The sequence below is a fragment of the Cricetulus griseus genome (assembly GCF_003668045.3).
Source record: "Cricetulus griseus strain 17A/GY chromosome 1 unlocalized genomic scaffold, alternate assembly CriGri-PICRH-1.0 chr1_1, whole genome shotgun sequence".
NCBI lineage: Eukaryota > Metazoa > Chordata > Mammalia > Rodentia > Cricetidae > Cricetulus > Cricetulus griseus.
Window position 1 is genome coordinate 134,776,778 of NW_023276807.1, and position 18,694 is coordinate 134,795,471.

The 18,694-nt window shown below is 41.5% G+C and overlaps 1 protein-coding gene across 4 annotated transcripts in view; it reads right to left on the minus strand.

Annotated features, from left to right (window-relative positions):
- The window catches only part of Atp8a1 (ATPase phospholipid transporting 8A1), a 224,491-nt gene that overhangs the window by 96,972 nt on the left and 108,825 nt on the right, over window positions 1–18,694 (minus strand). For all 4 annotated transcript variants that reach the window (XM_027390824.2, XM_027390823.2, XM_027390822.2 and 1 more), the window contains 3 exons: window positions 17,673–17,742; window positions 10,321–10,405; window positions 8,583–8,722 (listed from right to left, as the gene is read on the minus strand). In XM_027390824.2, the coding sequence (XP_027246625.1) occupies window positions 8,583–8,722; window positions 10,321–10,405; window positions 17,673–17,742 (295 nt within the window). The remainder of the gene's footprint in view (window positions 1–8,582; window positions 8,723–10,320; window positions 10,406–17,672; window positions 17,743–18,694) is intronic.

Below are 18,694 nucleotides of genomic sequence, written 5' to 3' on the forward strand. Positions count from 1 at the left end.
AAAAATAGGTAGGGGTGGATGAGACCACTGGCATTAGCAGACCTGTGGCTGTAGAATGCTTGCAGTTGCCCCATCTCTATACCTCAGCCTTCTTGATTGAATAATGTGAATATTTGCTTGTTCACATCTGCCTTTCTTCTAGGCCTGGCTTCAGGTCTTCCATTCCCAGGTCTTTCCCCTATCCCTGCAATCCTAAACTCCAGGAAACACTTCGTGACTACATTATTGAGTTACCATCGGACAAACATTGCTTCAAGTCATGAGAATGCTATGTTTGGGGGCTGAGGGGATGCTTCCTGGATAAAGTGCTGGCTGAGTCAGCATGAGGACCTGAGTTGGATCCTCAGAATCCATGTAAAGAACTGAAAATAAAAAAGTCACGTGAACGTGTGTGTTTCCAAGCCCAGTGCTTGGGGAGGTAGAGACAGGAGGATCCCTGGGGCTTGCTGGCCAGCCAGTCTAACCTAGTCAGTAAGTTCCAGGCCAGTGAGAGACCATGTGAGGAAAAACACCCAAGCTAGCCCACTGCCCTACACACACACACACACACACACACACACACACACACACACACACACACACAGAGTGAGAGTTTTTAGCACTCTGTACTTATAAATGATAATCATTTGAAAGAAATATCTGCTTAGTATTTCAAGTATCTCAAAAGCAAAATAATGAAACAAACTCTATATGACTCAAGCTAGAATGACTCTAACCCTAAACACTAAACTAAGATTTAGGAAAACAGCCAGGAGAGGTGAAGAGAGATAAGAGAGATGCTAATTACAGACAGGTTACAAATGTACAGACACGGCCACAAGGAAGCCAATCCTGTTTGAGAAGCTGCCATTTACCCAGCACAAGAACTATAAATGCAACATAGCATAGTGGGGATGAACATGAAGACTAGAAGCCCCAGGGAAGGAAAGTTGAAGGGCCCATGTATTATGGTAATTATAAAGCCAAATGGATATGTGGGGAAGAATTTTCAGTAAGGGAGACACTTGATCAGATCTGTATTCTAGAAAGTTCAATAGTGGTCAACCTGGCATAGATTAGGAAGCTGGTGACTCAGGGGTCAGTTAAGAGGCCACTGCTTTTAAGTTTTAACTGTAGTGATCCTGGGATCTGGATGTGCCTGGAACTCTCAGAGCTACACCACCAAGTGGTCCTGAGTGCCAGCCAGGCTCTTCTGTGTTCTGCACTATGCAAAAGCAGGGGCCTCTGGGAATTTTCTTCTCAGCATCCTTCAGCCCACCATGTTGCAGTTTCATTTACAAAGGAGCTCCTATGTCTCCCCCTTTTAGTTCAAGCTGGGCTACAGTATTAAAACCCAGGACATTAGTTCACTGGAATGGCTCACGGCCTGCTTCTGGAGACATCATGCAACTGGCTAATTCTTCCAAGGCCAAGAAAAAGACTTTAACTTGATGGTTTTTTTGAACCACAGAAATCACATTTGAACTTACAAAGCTAAGGACTTAGCAAATAAGGCCAGAACTTCGCACGCCCAGCTGAAAAGAATTAGGCTTTGAGAAGCAATTGGGTGGAGCTCTCGAAAACACTATCTATCTTATCTGAGTCAGAAGACAGTGATGCCCAGTGTGGAAAGTCTACCATGGAGTGCTGGTACGAAGGGAGCTATCATACCAGAAAAAGGGAGCGCATGACCAGAAATGACAGGAAGTCACAGGTATTCTAAGATTGTAAGTCGAAGGTAAATCATGAAAACCGTATGTCTTTTTTATTTTTATTTAAAGAGTGTACCAGAGAGTAGGGTGGCCTCACTAAGTGGAAAAGCCCCAAGTAAGCTAAAGCCCAGTCCTATCCCAAATGCTGGGCTAATGATTACACGACAGCACGATTGATTATGTTTGATTTTTCAAATCTCCAGTATTTTTACATGTTCCTGTTTTCTTCTAAACTGAGTTGACAGTCTAACACATGGACTCTTAACACGAGACTGGAATTAAGACAGAACTTTGTTTTCAATTCTTGTTCTGCTGACCACCATGCATATATGTCCTGGATCAAGTGACTTAAATTACCCGGGTATCTACTTTCACAACAGCAAGAAGGGAGTGAAATTACGAATTTAACAGGATTCTTTTGGGGATGAAATTAGACAGATCATCCCAAACTTTTTTGTGTAGTATGCTAGGAAAAAATCTTGAGTATTCTTTAACATATATGACACTCCCAAATAACATACTTGTTCATAGTATTAAAAATTAAATGCATTGTGAAGTACAAAGAGGGTGAGATGAATGTAATCAGAAGTTGCAACACTTTCCTGATCATCCTAATGGACAACCCTCTTGTATATCCACTTTAGAGAGTCCTGAACTAAACACTCAGGGTATCCGGGAGGCGAGGTTAGTGGTGGTGTTGACTGACTGGCATGTGTGAAGCCCTGAGTTCGATCCCTGACCCTGAGGGAAAAAAAAGATCAGGCGAAGAGTGGAAGATTTGAAGCTTAGTCACTGCTCAAAAGGGGCAGGTTTGACATGTAGATATGCTGCCAAGCTGCAAATGTTCTCAAGCAAATAGTCAAACAGGAAACTACTGGAATTCTAAACCACACAGTCACTAGTACATCATATAAACTTTCATCTACTTTCAGTACAAATGAAAGTGGCATTTACAGTCACTAAGAATAGATGTGGTAGCTTTATCTGAAAAGGAATTCCACTGTAATTCAGAAGCCTCTGTGAACCTGGCAGCCATCAGTGTTCAAGAAAAGTCCTGTTTTCCATTAAGTTCGCTATTTCTCTAGGAATTCTCTAAGTCACTTCCTGCTACACACTGCAAAGGGCACAAAGCTGTTGGACTGAGTCACATGGATGTCACGGTTGATCTACATTGTACCACATTAAGGCAATTGATAAATATCTTCACAATATCAACTACATGTTATGGAAAAAATAAAGGAGATAAAAAAATAAAAGATCATAACTTTGATGTCCTATCACAATACCTTGCTTCAGTGCCTAGGTTCTAAACCATATCTAGAATTACATTTTTTCCTCAGTGTGCTGTTCCTCTCCAGTCGCTAAAAGAAGAGGTTTTTAGTTCACTCCCATTGCTAGGCTTCTGAGCCCATCACACAGCAGACATCAAGTATTTGTTGTTGAGTTTCTTCACCCATCCTCTCCTTATAGTTATATATAACTAACATGGAAGAGCATTTAAAAAATGAACAGGACTACAGTTCTGAAGAGTGAATGACATAAAAGTTACGTGTTCCTTTTCTAGCACGTTCCTCAATAGATCCTTAGTGACGTCACCTTTGATGCCCAGGTGGTCAGTGCTTGGACAGCACACATGAAATTAGAACTAGGGGTCAGGTATTCATTAGGAAAGCACTTCATTAGGCTCTAGTTTCTGAATAATTTACTTAATTGAATAATTCATTTATTCATCAAATATTTACTGAGTGATTAACACAGGCCAGACAAACACTGGGGACAGGGTGATGAATATGATAAAGACAGCCACCGCCAGCGTGAGGCTTCGGTCTAGTGGATGATCTACATTAATCACAAAACACAAAGCAGGGCTAGATGATACCAACCACAGCATTCACTCCCAGCTCACAAAAGATCCTCTGCCTCAAAGGTTCACTCTGAAAAATGTATTTCCCAACCCACAACTTGAAATAAAAGATAAAACTTTTATCACCAGGGGAGTAATGTGTCCATCAGTGCATAGGTACTGAGCCTCTCACTTTCTCTAACTCTTAAGGTGCATGACCTGCAAACACAGACATCATGAACAGGTCACCTGTGCAGGGCTAAAGATGTAATTTTTTCCTATTGAAACAAGTTAATATAAATACTTAAAAACCCAACCCTGTATGTACTCTGAAAACACACAATCATATTTCAACCAATGATTTATTTGTGTGAAGGTAAAATCAGAGTCCCCTGTTCTGTTATTTTCAAAGAATACAGCAACAGCATCTGAGGATAAGGCAAAAGTGATTTATATGCCTTAGAAATGTTAGAATAGAATTAAGGAGACAGCTTACAGTAAGAAGGGGAGAAACTTCATAGAGACAATCACCAACCGAACTTCAAAACCTTATGTTTATTGCTACTTGTAATTCTTTCTGAGCACATGTAAATAAATGGATTGAACACTCAAGTTTGTCTTAAAAATAATCTGATTTTTCAAGACAGCACACCTGAAGTGGTTTCATAAGGTGAAATGTTGAGTCTGAATATAGTGCCTGGCCTCCAAAAGTACAAGGTGAGGGAAAACAAAACAGGTCAAGCTTGTTGTCTTCGGAATGAGACAACTGTAAATTCTCTCAGGTGGTGACGAAGAGAGAAGAGGAGCTGCTGCAGTCTACAAAGTGGGTCAAGGGTGGGAGGACCTGCCAGGACTCTAGCCCCCCTCCCTGAGCCTCTCAACTTCCTAACTGTTGAGGAACTTAGCCTTTCCTAGTAATAAGTGTCACTGTTCTCCTTATATTCAGTAACAAAGCACTAGTAATCGACTCCTGAAACAAATCAGTATTAGAATTATTACTCTGAAGTGGAATCAAATGCTGGCACCCAAAGAGCACTGTCTTTGAACAATCATGAATAAATTTTACAGATAGACGCTAAAATCCCAGATCTTCTCTAACAATAACTGGGACATTTTTGAACCTGCTGTGTTCTGTGGCCCTTGAGGGTAAAGCTGGTATATACTAAGACATAGATATCCTGGGAGAAAAGTAACAGGGTTCCAGCAGAGGATGAACATCAGTATTCTCTTGGATGTGGCCTATTTAGACAGATCTACCTACCTACCTACCTACCTACCTACCTACCTACCTACCTACTTACCTATCTACCTACCTACCATCCATCCATCATCTATCCACCCACTCACCCATCCATCCACCCACCCACCCACCCACCATCAATCCATCTTTTTGAGAAAGAGTCTTACCACGTAGCCCCAGTGGGCCTGGCACTGTCTATGTAGACCAGGATCACAGTGATCCCCTGCCTCTGCCTCCTGAGTGCTGGGATTAGAGGCCTGTGCCTCCACACCTAGCCACATATTTTCAAGCTTATGCAGGAGTTATAACCCCCAAAGGAAGAAGGCTTTAATTCAGTTTTAAAAACCAAGTTACTAGTTTGGACAAATACTGGAGGGATATGAGACTTTATGGAGTTTATAACTGCAACTTTAATTGTGCTGTAAAAATTTCACTTACTCCATCATATATTAAAACTGTTGTTTTCCAGGAGAAGCTCTACACATCTTTCCAATTTAGAATGTTTTCAATGTAACATGATTACCACGTCCATGGCATCTTGTATCACTAATTCAAATATGCTCGGAAGCATCTTGCATGACAATGATTCTCTGATCTTTTATAAAAGCACATGTCTAAAACATCCACACACAGATGTAACATGATACAGTTTTCATACTGCACTCAGAGGAGCCCAGAGTCCTGTGAAGCCCTTCATGGACCACCATGAGGCAAGGGGGAGGCAGAGGGGAGAGCCGTTGGGGCTTCTTTCTACCCTTCATGCTATCTGGAGCCCCTTGGCTATCATCAATTGTATATCATATGATTTGGCTGATGTTTTGTTTGGAAAATGGACTGTTCTAAAAGGAAAAAGAAAAGCAAAAACCACTCTCACAGTTTAAAAATTAACTGGCTTCCACTTTCAGTCCAACACAACAGTCTACATGCTAGTGGATTACAACCACGTAAGGAATAGATCGCACAATTAGCGTGTCTCAGCCAAAGAAGCCAAGGTGGATGAACTCTGAGGCTATGGAGGCAACCTTTAAAGTCAGATGGAACCGGTGGTCTGTCTCTCTTGTTCAAAGTGTCTCTCTAGGCAGTTTGCAAGTAACCACAGCTTCTGAATGCCAATCCAGGTGATTTTAACACCAAGGGGAAACTCAGACAGACAGCAGAGCCATCCTGCTCAGGCTCACATAGTAAAACCCTGCAGTCCTCAAAGACACTTTCCAGAAAAAATAATGCAGCCACCTGGACTCCTGTGTTGTTTTGGCCCAGTTTTGCCTAGTCTACCAAAGATGACTATTCTCCTGTAACTGGCAAAATAATGTTTGGAGGGCTATTTTAAAAGCTGCCTTCAGACCAAGAGAGTGGGTCCCTCCTAAAAATCCCTCACCTAGGGAATCGGTGCAGACCACAGTGGTGTCTAGAGACCCTCAGGGAGTTGTTCTCATTTGCTTAGTCACTCTGTGGTCTCGTATACCTTAATCATTGGGGGAATGTTGATTATGTGAATGCATGAAGGAGAACCCTATGTCAGGAGTAGGAAAGTATACAAAACCCTGTTCTTATTTGGAACAGCCTTGCTGAGGATGGGACCCTGTCGCCCTACACTCCTACATCTTAGATTTCCAAACACCGGGCTTATCACAAATGTTAAAAATCAGCTAGCTCCATATTCCTTTTTTCCCCATTCTTTTGCGAGGCAGCCTTTTAGTAGGTTTCTGTATTTGTATACTACTTAAGAAAAAAAAAAAAGCGAGTCCATAGGGAACTTAAATTTTAAATAACTCACCATCGCCATCTGCTGGACAAAGATTGAATGTGTATCCAAGTTAAAAGGTGGAAGTTTTAAATCATAGATGTGTATCATCTAGGTATCTTCCCTTTAAATAACATGTAAGTAAAAGGGGCATATAATATTCCTTAAGATATGTAAGAAACAAGATACCACCTCTAAAGTGATTACAGTGTCTTATGGAGACAGGAGACTACCTTGAGTTTTATGTGGTATATACACGTGTCAGAAAACCACTGCAGCTAGAACGAGATGTTCCCTAGTGTTACATAAAGAGAAGGGTGTGGGGAGTGAGGTGGGGTGCGTGTGGGTGAAGGGGAACTAGTCCTGAGGTCTTGGTACTAATTGCCTTCCAACACAAGAGGTACCTAGTTTCTCGGCAGAGAGGAGAAAATGTCAGCCTCACCTACCTGCAGCCATGACCAGGTGGACCACACTGCACCTTGGTGGTTCTCTGATCCCATACTACACCCCAGGAAAACACTGGGGGAATCAGGTAACTGGGCAATGATGGAGTGGCAAGTCCAAGCTAGAGTGAAGGCCCTTGACTGCATCTGAGCAAGGGGCTCTGGCTAATCCTCTCTTGAACTCTGTGACCTTGGTCCAGTGTCTTAGCCTCTCTGTCACCTAGATTTCTTCATCTGTAAGTAGGGGCAATTAGTTCCTCAAAAAGGGATTAAACATGTTAGTAGATGAAAGTGGTACACAGTAAGGACTACACAAAATGATTGCTTACTGTTGTTAATTAGGGACACATGAGTTCTTGCTAGTGATAAGGCAGCAATCACAGGGTATCTGTCACTGGCAGCCTGAACAGACTTGATTTCTTCTTCTTCTTCTTCTTCTTCTTCTTCTTCTTCTTCTTCTTCTTCTTCTTCTTCTTCTTCTTCTTCTTCTTCTTCTTCTTCTCCTTCTCCTTCTCCTCCTCCTCTTCCTCCTCCTCTGCTTTTGATACAGGGTTTCTCTGTGTAGCCCTGGCTGTCCTGTAACTAGTTCTATAGACCAACTGGCCTATAGGTTGGCCTCGAACTCACAGAGATCCGCCTGCCTTTGCCTCCTGAGTGCTGGGATAAAGGTGTGAGCCACCACCACCTGGCTCAGACTTGATTTCTTTAAGTGTAAAATAAAGGTATTTGACAGAAATGGTGAAGGAACAAAGGAAGTGGTTGCAGCCAGAGTGCAGAACTACCAAGCTATTCACTGTTGTGTCATTCTCTGTTCATTATACGCCCACAGAGCTGTGTTATTTCATATTACATAAACATTAGTTATAAATGTATGAATTGTGTCTGTGCTTGTATATTTATGTCTCTCTTTCTGTGTATTTCTCTGTGTGTGCATGTGCAAATGTGTCTGTGCTGCATGTCCCTGTATGTGTGTCTGTGTGTGCATGTGTCTTCAGTGATACAGAAGCAATGGGATGCACTGGCAGGAAGATTGCTAGAGTGGCCGAATCTAGCCACTCAAAATGGCACAAAACTGCAAGGAGTGAAGCTCCATACACAACAATACCTAGTCCTTAGGCCCTTTCAGCAAGATTTTTAGACCATATGAAGATTTCTTAATTTGTTGATCTTGAGAATCAACAGTAAGTCTTGAGGGAAAAAAAAAAAAAAAAAAAACAAAAACAGCTGAATGGTTGTCAGAGTCACAGGTAGATACGAAAGGTGAAAGCAGACTCTCTGAGACTAAGGCGTCTCATTCCCAGAAAGTACTTTGAGGAGACCTTGAAGACACAAAGGACCATAAGGAGAAAGGACCCAGGAGCCCACAATATACCCAAGCCAGGATCCATACAGAGAACTTCATCCTCAGGCCCTTCCCATCCTGAAGGGTTAAGCTGCTTCTTTGCTTTTCTCTGTAGGTCTGCCTTCTGTCTTTACTGGTGCATGCCAGAAAATGAACTCAGCAACTCCTTAGACAACCACCAGTAACCTACCTCATATCCTGTTTCTGATTCTACTGGTCCCCGAGCAAAGACTGGACGTCTGTGGAAATGCATTATTCGTAGGTGATAACTCTACGCACCTTTTCGATCAGTTCGTAGCTCTCCTCCAGTTTCAGTAGCCTGTTCTGCACCGAGGTGGATGCTCGATGGTAGACAGCCCGCCACTCCTCAAAGTCACTCTCAGAGATCTCAGCCACAGCAAAACACAAAGTCCTCAGCCCTGTAAAGGCAGTACGCCCCGGCACACCACAGAAGATTTAGTCACAAGTATGATACTTCCATTGTTTAACAAAATCCAATTTTGAGTGGTCACACTGAATTCAAATGATTTGCTGACATGTCCATTTATGACAAGGTCTCAATGTCTAGAATGCTCTTCCAGCTTTTAAATTTTGTACCTTGTTTACAATTCCAAGACCTCTCAAACCTTTCCTCCACATCTAGGGTGACTTTTCTAAAAGCAGTGTCTTCTTAGCAAGCTCTTCCCCAGGATGAAGTCCCAAACCTGGAGTGTGGCTCACACCCTTCAAGTGTCTCCCCATTCTCCTTGCCATTCACTTCTTGGGGTTTTCTGCACTCACTGCCCAGGGCATCCATTTTACCTCCCTTACCCTAACACCACTTCACTGTCTGCAAGACAGTTCTATCTCCTGAGAGAGGAACTGAGTTACTGAGTGTTGGGTCACTTGGTGGAACTTAAACCTGTGGGCTGTATTAGAGCAGTTTTTCTTTCCCTCTTTTGGGTATGTGGCTGGAAAGTAACTTGGGGGCAGCATGGCAACAGAAGTATTCTTCAGCCCAAGGGCAGAAAGAATGGAGTCATGGTAGGGGCCAAACCAATTCAAACGAGGGAACCAGAGCCTGTGTAATACTGTTACCAGAGTGGAGGTGTCCAGAACCCCAGACCCCCATCTCCAACTCAAACCTGTATGACCTACAAGTTGGGAAGCTCAAACAAGGCACACCCATCAGGGGGGATGTGTAGGCTTCTGAGCTCTTGCATTCTTGGGAACTTGGAGAACATTGTTCCTGATACTTATTGTGTTCTAATGATTTTAGAAAACATTCTTGTCTTTTCAAAGACCTGATTATGAAGAAACAAGGACTTGAGCAGGGGTGAGGCAGGGATGAGGCTAGCTGAAACAGGAGTGAACATGGAGATGGGTGATTTAGCTACTCCATGAATGCGGCCATCAAGTGTAGTGACAAGAAACTACACATTCTCCGATTAACAGCCAGAATAGTTAACAACCCTCTCCCACTCATCTAATGCAAAACTCCTGAGACCCTGAATTGCCTGCCTCATACATCATCATGTATTTTAGGAGCAGTTATGGGGCTGGTTTTATTTACCACAGACTCCTGGGCCTCACACAGACACTGGCACTTGGTGAGGCTCAATAAAAAAAAAACAATGTCAAGTTATAACAGTATGATAATTTTTTACATAATAATATAGGTATTTGTTTCTTTTTTTATGATCCAGATTACGGAAGCTCTGTTATTTTATTTTTCTTAACTAATTCTATGAGATACAAGCCAAATGGTATCCATTCTAAAAAGTAACACTGATTTAAAGGTCTTACTACTTCAATGGTGGCAAAAGTCTCTCAGCATTTTAATAGTGTTTTTTTTCTTTTTTTTCCTCTTAAGGAAAAAAACGTGTGGGAATAGTACATAGGAATATATAAGCTTTCATCAATAATCAATGCTCCACCTAAGGATTCTGGAAGCAAAACTGTTAATGACCCTGCAAGGTATCAAATGTCCATGATTTCTTTGTGTTTCAATCATGATCTATTCCCATATAATGCTCACCTTCTGTAGCAAACTGTTCTAAATGTTTTAGGGTGATTTCTTTGTACTTTGAAGTCTCTGCAAGTCGTTCATAAATTACTGTATCCTGGAAAATAAGCAGAAGGTACGGTGGATTAATTAAACATCCTGGATTTAATAAAACTTAGGTTAGTAAAGTTATTAGTTGAGAATCTGAAAAAAAATCCAAAAAACCAAAACCCAAAAAGCCTCCCTGTGTTTTCTTTTAAGCACAGAATATTTTTTTTTTGTTGATGAGTAACAATGCCTCCCCAAAGACAGGAAGGAGTACAGCTGGACCTGTGGGTTTGCATCCATGGAGTCAATCACTCACAGACAGTAAATGTAATCTGGCTTGTAAGGTCTACGGAGAACATGCACAGACTTTTGCTTGGGATAATTCCATGGGGAGACAGTACGACAGTACTTTCCTCATAATGTTTGCAACACAGTAAGAATTGTAACACATCGAAAATTTGCTGGAAATACAGAGAAGGAACTGGCCTGGTGGCCTCCATTTGTAGTCTTGGCATCTGGAAAATGGAGGCACCAGGAGACTGTGTAATATACTGAAGAGAACTATCCCTGAAGGTTTTGTAGAGCTTTGTGAATTGTATTTAGCAGAGAATGTTCTACAACCAAGGGAATATTTGGGAAGTGCTGGCCAGACAAAGAGCCTGCGCTCTGCAGTTCCTCTGTGAGTTGAAGCCTCAGTGGCTACAGTGTACACAAAACTTATCCAACCATAGAACCTTCCAGGGACAAGAGCACTGTTACTGGTCTGTGCTCACAGAGTGAGGCAGCACTGGATTACCAAATGTCCTGAGATGTCTGGTGGGGACAGGCTGAGGACTACAACCCCGGTGCTGCCTCAAGCAGCCGGTGTCTCTGCATCTGTGTCTAGCTTTAAAACTTGGTTGACTTAATTTGTAAACTAAAATTCCTGGATTAAAAACAACATCATTTCTTTGAAATTTTCAAACAGTGTGTTTTGATCCCATTGTAAAGTCCTGCTGACTTTAACTTTATGCACCATTTATTTTTCTCTGCTCTTTTCTCCTTTATAGATTGTCTATTGTTCCCCTAGTTATTCACTGGCTTTGGTTTAATGTCTTAAAGAACTTTAGTATTCAGCCTTCATGACTTTTTATTAGACCAGGAAAAAATAAATCATTTACCTGCAATTACTCTCTCCGTGGTAGTACCCACAGTGGGGTTTCTAGTCTTGGGCTGAGATCTGGAAGCTGACTAATGGAGTATGATTTATAGCCCTTGAGAGAAACACAACCAAGTGACCTCAGAGCAGATGGAATAGCCCAAGCCCCAATTATGGATTTCTTTTCATTTTCCAGTAGTGGGATGGGAAGGGAAACAGAGAAGGAAATGACAGTTGCCATCATGGCTCTTTCCTGGGAGGGAAGAGAGTCACTTTGGAGTTCTTTTATACAGTGGTTCCTGAAAATTTCCATGAGGTTAATGGAGGCCATTTTCAGAGGAAGAAAAATCTAAAAAACTTGAAAAAACAGAAGTGGTAAGTGAAAGAGGAGGGAGGTTGAATTCTGCAGTATATCTAAACAGACTGATGCTTGGAAGAATCAATTAATTGTCTTCGTTCTTTATGGTATTGAGAAGAGCAAGGGAGGGAATATGGCCTTCTGCAGCAAATGTAGGCTTTCGCATGGCAGTCACAGTGGTTGGTCATGCTTGCACGTGACTAATAAAATACTTAGATTCTTTTGAGGACACAATGCCCTCACATATTTAGAGGACTACACCAAGAGCCTGCCACATTTCCAGGAGTGAAAAACAAAACAAAACAAAACAAAACAAAACAAAAACCTCTCCACAGACACTAGAAGAGGTATATGCCATCAGATCAGACTTAGAATTTATGGAAAGATCCTCAGGGGATTTGGTTATCTTTTACCCTGGCCCTCAGTAAGGAAAAGCTAGAAAACCACAGTGACCAGATATTCTTGGGGATGGGACAGCACAGCCAAATTACTGTTACTGTGGATGGGCCCAGGGCTTTGTGGAAAGTTAAACCCATGGCTGATCATTCCTTTTTGGTGAATGTTCACTCAAAGAATTGTTTTCCGCCGGGTGGTGGTGGGGCATGCCTTTAATCCCGGCACTCGGGAGGCAAAGGCAGAGGCAGAGGCAGAGGCAGAGGCAGAGGCAGAGGCAGAGGCAGAGGCAGAGGCAGAGGCAGAGGCAGAGGCAGAGGCAGAGGCAGGAAAATCTCTGTGAGTTTAAGGTCAGCCTGGTCTACAGAGCGAGTGCCAGGATAGGTTCCAAAGCTACACAGAGAAACCCTGTCTCAGAAAACCAAAAATATTGTTTTCCTCTTGCTTTTTATCTTTTTTGCTTTTTGGAGACAAGGTCTCACAAGTTCAGGTAGACTTTGAATTTGTTATGTAGCTGATGATAACCTTGAACCTTGATTTTCCTGTTTCTATCCCCCAAGCACTGGGATTACAGGCATGAGACACCACCCCTGGGCTCCTACTCTGTTTTAGACTAATGTTCAAATTGAGCTTTGAATTTAAAAACATGTCTTTGTACATGTGCAGGTATGCATGTGTGTGCATGCATGTGCATGGGGAGACTACTGGTCAAGGAGCTAGTCACCTTATTTTTGTGAGACAGGGGCTTTGCCTGTTGACTACACTGGCTATTTAACAAGCCCCCAAAATCCCTCTATCTCCACCTCTCGTAGGATTATGAGCTCATGCTATTTATTTTTTACTTTTATGTGGGGTCTCAGGATCAAACTTAGGTCCTCATGCTTGCATGCTAAGTATCTTACCTATTGAGATATTCCTCTAGCCCTGATGAAAATGTATTTTAAAAAAGAATAAACTACTTGTGTAGGGTTGAGGCCTAAGGAATGATGATGATGGGAGAAACAGTCTTCCCCAAGGAAGAGCATACCATTTGGTTTTCTACAGTCCTAAAAACATACTGTAGTAGTTTGAATAAGAATGGCCCCCATAGGCTCATATATTTGAATGCTTAGTCACCAGAGAGTGGAACTATTTGAAAGGATTAGAAGGATTAGGAGGTGTGGCCTTGTTAGAGAAATGTCACTCAGGTTGGGCTTTGAGGGTTCAAAAGTCTACAGCAAGCCCAAGCTCGCTTTTCTGTTCTGCCTAGAGATCAGGATGTAGCTCTGAGTTACTGTTCCAGTGCTTCCTGCATGCCACCATGCTCCCCACTAGGTCGATAATGAATTAAATCTCTGCAACTGTAAGCAAGCCCCAACTAAATGCTTTCTAAAAGCTGCCTTGGTTACAGTGTCTCTTCACAGAAATAGAACAATGACAAAGTACATTCAAGTATGACACAAACTGAGCGGGTTGTATGTAGGGATATATAGGCATATATTCATATGCACATAGCAACAATTAATGAAAAAAGAAGCCACAAATTTGAAAGAGAGCAAGGAGCAGTATATGGGAGGGAGTGAAAGGAGAAAAGGGAAGGGAGAAATGATGTAATTATTGGGCCATGCTGAGTATCCTGTAACCAGAGAACACTTATAGGACCGGATTCTGTCCTTCTACCACACAGGTCCCAGGGATTAAACTCAGGTTGGCAGACTTTGGGTAAGTACCTTTATTTGTTCAACCACCTCATCAGCCCATGATATGCTCATATTTAAATATACATAACTATTTTCTGTGATAGGCTCCACTCAGAATTAGCTAAACTTTGTCTCTGATGTGGTAGAGAACTGTAAAGCAGCTTATTTTAGATACGGTATGTTTTGGATATAACAAAATTTTAAGAGACATCCATTTTGGAATTTTCAGTCTCTTTCAGGTTCCTCTTAAAGTGTGTGTTAGTTGAGTTTCTCAAGTCTTCCTGTGTTTTAAACTTCTTGAATACCCTCAAGTTTTAGTTGAGTAAATGGTATTTTTCTCTAATTGGCTATCATTGCAGATGTAAACTGTAAACTGTATATGCTTCCATTTTTAGTTTAAAAATGAATGAAACGAGGTATCTTCCTTACAGAAACTCTTAAAAAGCAGGAAATATAAATCACATGCCAACCCAAGCACTATTTCTTCATATTGTATGTTACATGGAATTTTCAGTACTGTCTTCTAATTTATTAACTTTATTCTTACCTCAATTATGTCTAATCCAGAGCTTACTTCATTTATTGATTTTAAAAAGTGCTTAAGATTTCTAATTCACCTTGCACACCTACCAGATCCTCTTCCCAATGTCTACTTGAATGCAAATAGGCGTGATTTCTTTATTTATCATTTGAGCTTCCAAACACCCAGAGGCAGAGAGGTCTATACAGATGGTCTAATCTGGAGTGAATCCATGTTTCTCTGGTTATGGTGCTCTGGCCCCTCTGGTGTGAAATTTCCACACATATCCCTGGCTCCGTATTTTCTTGTATGCATGCCAACCTCATGGTTTTATAGCCTTAGCAGGGGTTGGCATGAGTTTCCCTCAGCCCCTTTACCTGATTAGAAAGCTCAGCTCTTTGCTCTTGGCCTCGGAGTAGGGAAGCTGGCTTGCACCTGAGTTCCCTAATTGGACTTAAGGCCAGCTCAATAGGAGGGAAATGCCTGGTACTGGAAACCTAGCCAACTCCCCAGCACTAGCGATGTTATGGATCTTAGAGGAGAAACTACTACTGCCACAGTTCCTAACTACATTTTAAAACTCACCCTTATACCAACAGTTAAGTGTGGCTCTTACCTCACACTAAAGAAACTTCTCCTTGTAGCAAACAGAGACCATTACACAAAACCACAACCAATTGTGGGGAGCCAGCCAGAATAGATACATTTACAACACAACATCTGTACCTAAGGTTCAGGGAATATCATGGGCGAGAAGGTTAGAAAGATCAGAAAGTCTGTTGAGAGAATGTGTCTTCCAAGAATGATGGGGAAGATAGACAACGATGGGTGAAATCTCAGGAGGCCTCTCTTAGTCAGGGTTTCTATTGATGTGAAGAGACACGATGACCACAGCAACTCTTATAAAGGAAAACATTTAATTAGGGCTGCCTTATAGTTCAGAGGTTTGGTCCATTAATGTCATGGCAGGAAGGATGGTGACACGCAGGCAGACATGGTGCTGGAGAGGGGCTGAGAGTTCTACATTTGGATCTTCAGGAAGAAGGAAGGGTGAGTGAGCCGCTGGGCCTAGGTTGAGCTTCTGAAACCTCAAAGCCCAGTAATATATTTCCACCAACAAGGCCACACCTCCTAGTAGTGCCACTCCTTATGAGCCTATGTGGGCCATTTTTATTCCACCTACCACAGGCCCCACCCACAGATAATGCACTACATACAACCAAGGAATGTGGAGAGATGAACTGGTTTTTTTCCCCCAGTACATCTGTGTGAATGTATGTCACATGCTGCAGGTGTTTCTGGAGGCTGGAAGAGAATCTGGGTCGCCTGATGCTGTGTGGGTGCTAGGAACCAAACTCACGTTCTCTGGAACTAAACAAGAACTCCCGAAAGCTGGCTCATTTTTCCAGATTCTTTTACGCCAACTTCTTTTCCTGGGAAATCCAGGCTTCGGCACCTGATAGCCCTGTATAACTCCCAACTCTCTATCTTGGTAAAGTGGCGTTAGTCCACTCGTCAAGCCACGCAGAAATCCCCAAATGATCCCTGATAATCCTTTCTTTCAGCACCTGCAAACATCAATTACCAAGCCTTAAATCTTCCTTCCCAGTCATCTTCTCTGTGCCTGTCTCCATCCATCCCTGGCAGCTCTTGCCTGGAAGACATGATAAGGCTCAACCGGACTCTCTGTCTGCAGCCCTCAAATCATCGCCCCCAGTACCACGGAAATGATCAAGCAGAAAGTACCCGCTCTTGAGCACAGCAATGTGGGCACACTCAACCCAACCCCCCACCCAAACCTGAGCCATGCAAACCCTTCTGTTTAGTCCATGTTCATCTGTTCCATGTAGTTCCGCAAAATACAAAAAGTATCTCAAAAAGTCCCTGCTGTTTTACTACGTGTCTCTGTTCTGGAGGGAAATGATACATTATGAATGGTAATACCTACAAACAATCTCTGTGGTTAAAATAGGAAATCCAATGTTTTTATTTTCTATCCATTGCTTTCATACCTCCATGAAATGTTTAGAGGTAGAATATTCAAAATTTTAAAAAGGAAAGATGTCATTTGGGTGTTGTAAACCAGATGAATGCCAATCAGTGAATGGGGAGGGCATGTCTTAGCTTCCTTTTATTCTTACTGTGCATGTTGCCATGGGAACTTGGACAATCTGTACCTTGTGACTTAGCACCATGTCCTAATCATCCTTGTATGCGCTTCCCTGACTAGACTTAAGCTCCTGACATGACTTAGGATCTTATCATCACATCTCTAAAATCCAGTTCAAAGCCTGGTGATAAAACATTCACGATGAACACATGTTTGGCATCTTAAGCAATGGGAACACAAGAACCAAAAAACAAACAAACAAAAACAAAAACTAACAAAAAACCCGGTATATCCAAACTCAGAACACATCACGAAATAATTCTACCAAAGTGCCGTAAAAATCAGCAGCATTCACAAATTGTGTTTTGATGCTTTAAAACCAAGGTATTTAACTTTCTCAACAGGAATTTAAACAAGAGGTTTGGCTTTCTTAAGTTTAGTTTCCCAGTTTCCCTGGAACAAAGAACACTTATCTAGTCCACTTAAAATTGAAATTCCAAGCAAAGGCACCTCAGGAGGAAAATCCAGACTGATGCTGGCAAAGAATGGACTGGTTAGTAGGGTTCTTATTTTTTCCATGAGTGTAAACATGCTTTAACTGGGAAAATTCAGCTGGAATATACCGTACTGTTTCTGCCAATATAATCTTCTTACATACTGAAGCCAACCAACAACCAGCAATCCTATAATATTTAAAGCAAGACAAACAAGCAATACCAAATGAGAAATTACAGCAATAATTGTGAGCCAACCCTCGCCCTGTCTCTACGGTCTTTAGGCAAGTAGATTAAAATTGGAGTGTATCGTCATATTCTAATACAATTTAAAAATATTTTCTGTATTTAGTCATCTGCTAACATAGCTAATATAACACAATCCTCAAATATCATGTATTAAAAATTAAATTACAAAAGAAACCCGTGCCAGACTTTTTCAATGCGCCAATTTACCCAGAAGGAATTCCACATTTCGCCAGAAGAGGCTGAATGCTGTTACTATAAAACACCAACAAAAGTGGATGTCATCAGCTTCATGTTAAACATCTGTGTTCCATTTCCACTGCAGGATGCCTAACACGTACATTATAAACCACCATAAATCCAAACTGTAAAAAGAAAAAAAATCCCCCCCAAACTTACAGCTCCTTTGCAGTAAAGCCGTAACTTCCCGGATGGAGTGCGAACCACCACCGACATTCTTTTCCTAGCGCTGAAATAAAGAGGTTTTCTGTAATGGCTCATCATACTGAAGATCTGCATAGGCATGTTTTTGTTGTGCTTCACATATTTTAATGCTCATAGTGACAAAATTAATCTGACCAAATTACAAGCCATATTCTTTTATTTATACAAATTGTCTCCTGATTGTACAGCTGGGTGCCTCGGAGAGTTGCATTATATTTTTTAAGTTACCAGAGTATATCTACTGTCCTAAAGAAATAAACAAAACAGTGCCCCAGACACCTGTAAGAGTTAATACCCACCAGAGTAGCATCATAGTTTAATAATTAGTCTTTGAAAACTATTTGACTAGTATTCTATTATATGCTATATTTAAAAATTAAAAATGAAAATAATTTAAAATATATAATCACAGATAAAGGCAAATGCTAGTACTTTTAAGAAGCAATATAAGCATTTATTACTATTTAAATGATTATAGCAGGCCCCTTACTGAGAGGGGTACTGTCCAAAACCCCCAGCATTTTTCATACACACACACATGCACACACACACACACACACACACACACACACACACACACACACACACACACACACACTGTTTAATTGGTTAGAGTAAGCCATTAGTAACAGCGACTAAGAGAACAATTATAACAGTCTACCTTAACAAAAGGTATTTGAAATTTAGGAATTGTTTGCTTCTAGAATTTTCCATCAGATATTTTTAGAGTATGGTTGACCATGGGGAAGTGAAACCTCAGCCAGCATGGAAACACTACTTTATGAATACAGTAAACTGGTCTCGCCTACACACATTAACTCAGTTGTTCTTGAATCTTGCCATTCTTAGTCCAGTTCTGATTTAATGGTCCCTGATTCATCAATTTACTTCTCCTGGCAAGATCTATAAGTGTGCCTGGGAACTGTCTTCTGAGATCCATCAGAGTAAAATGGACATTGCAGAGAAAAGTCACCAAG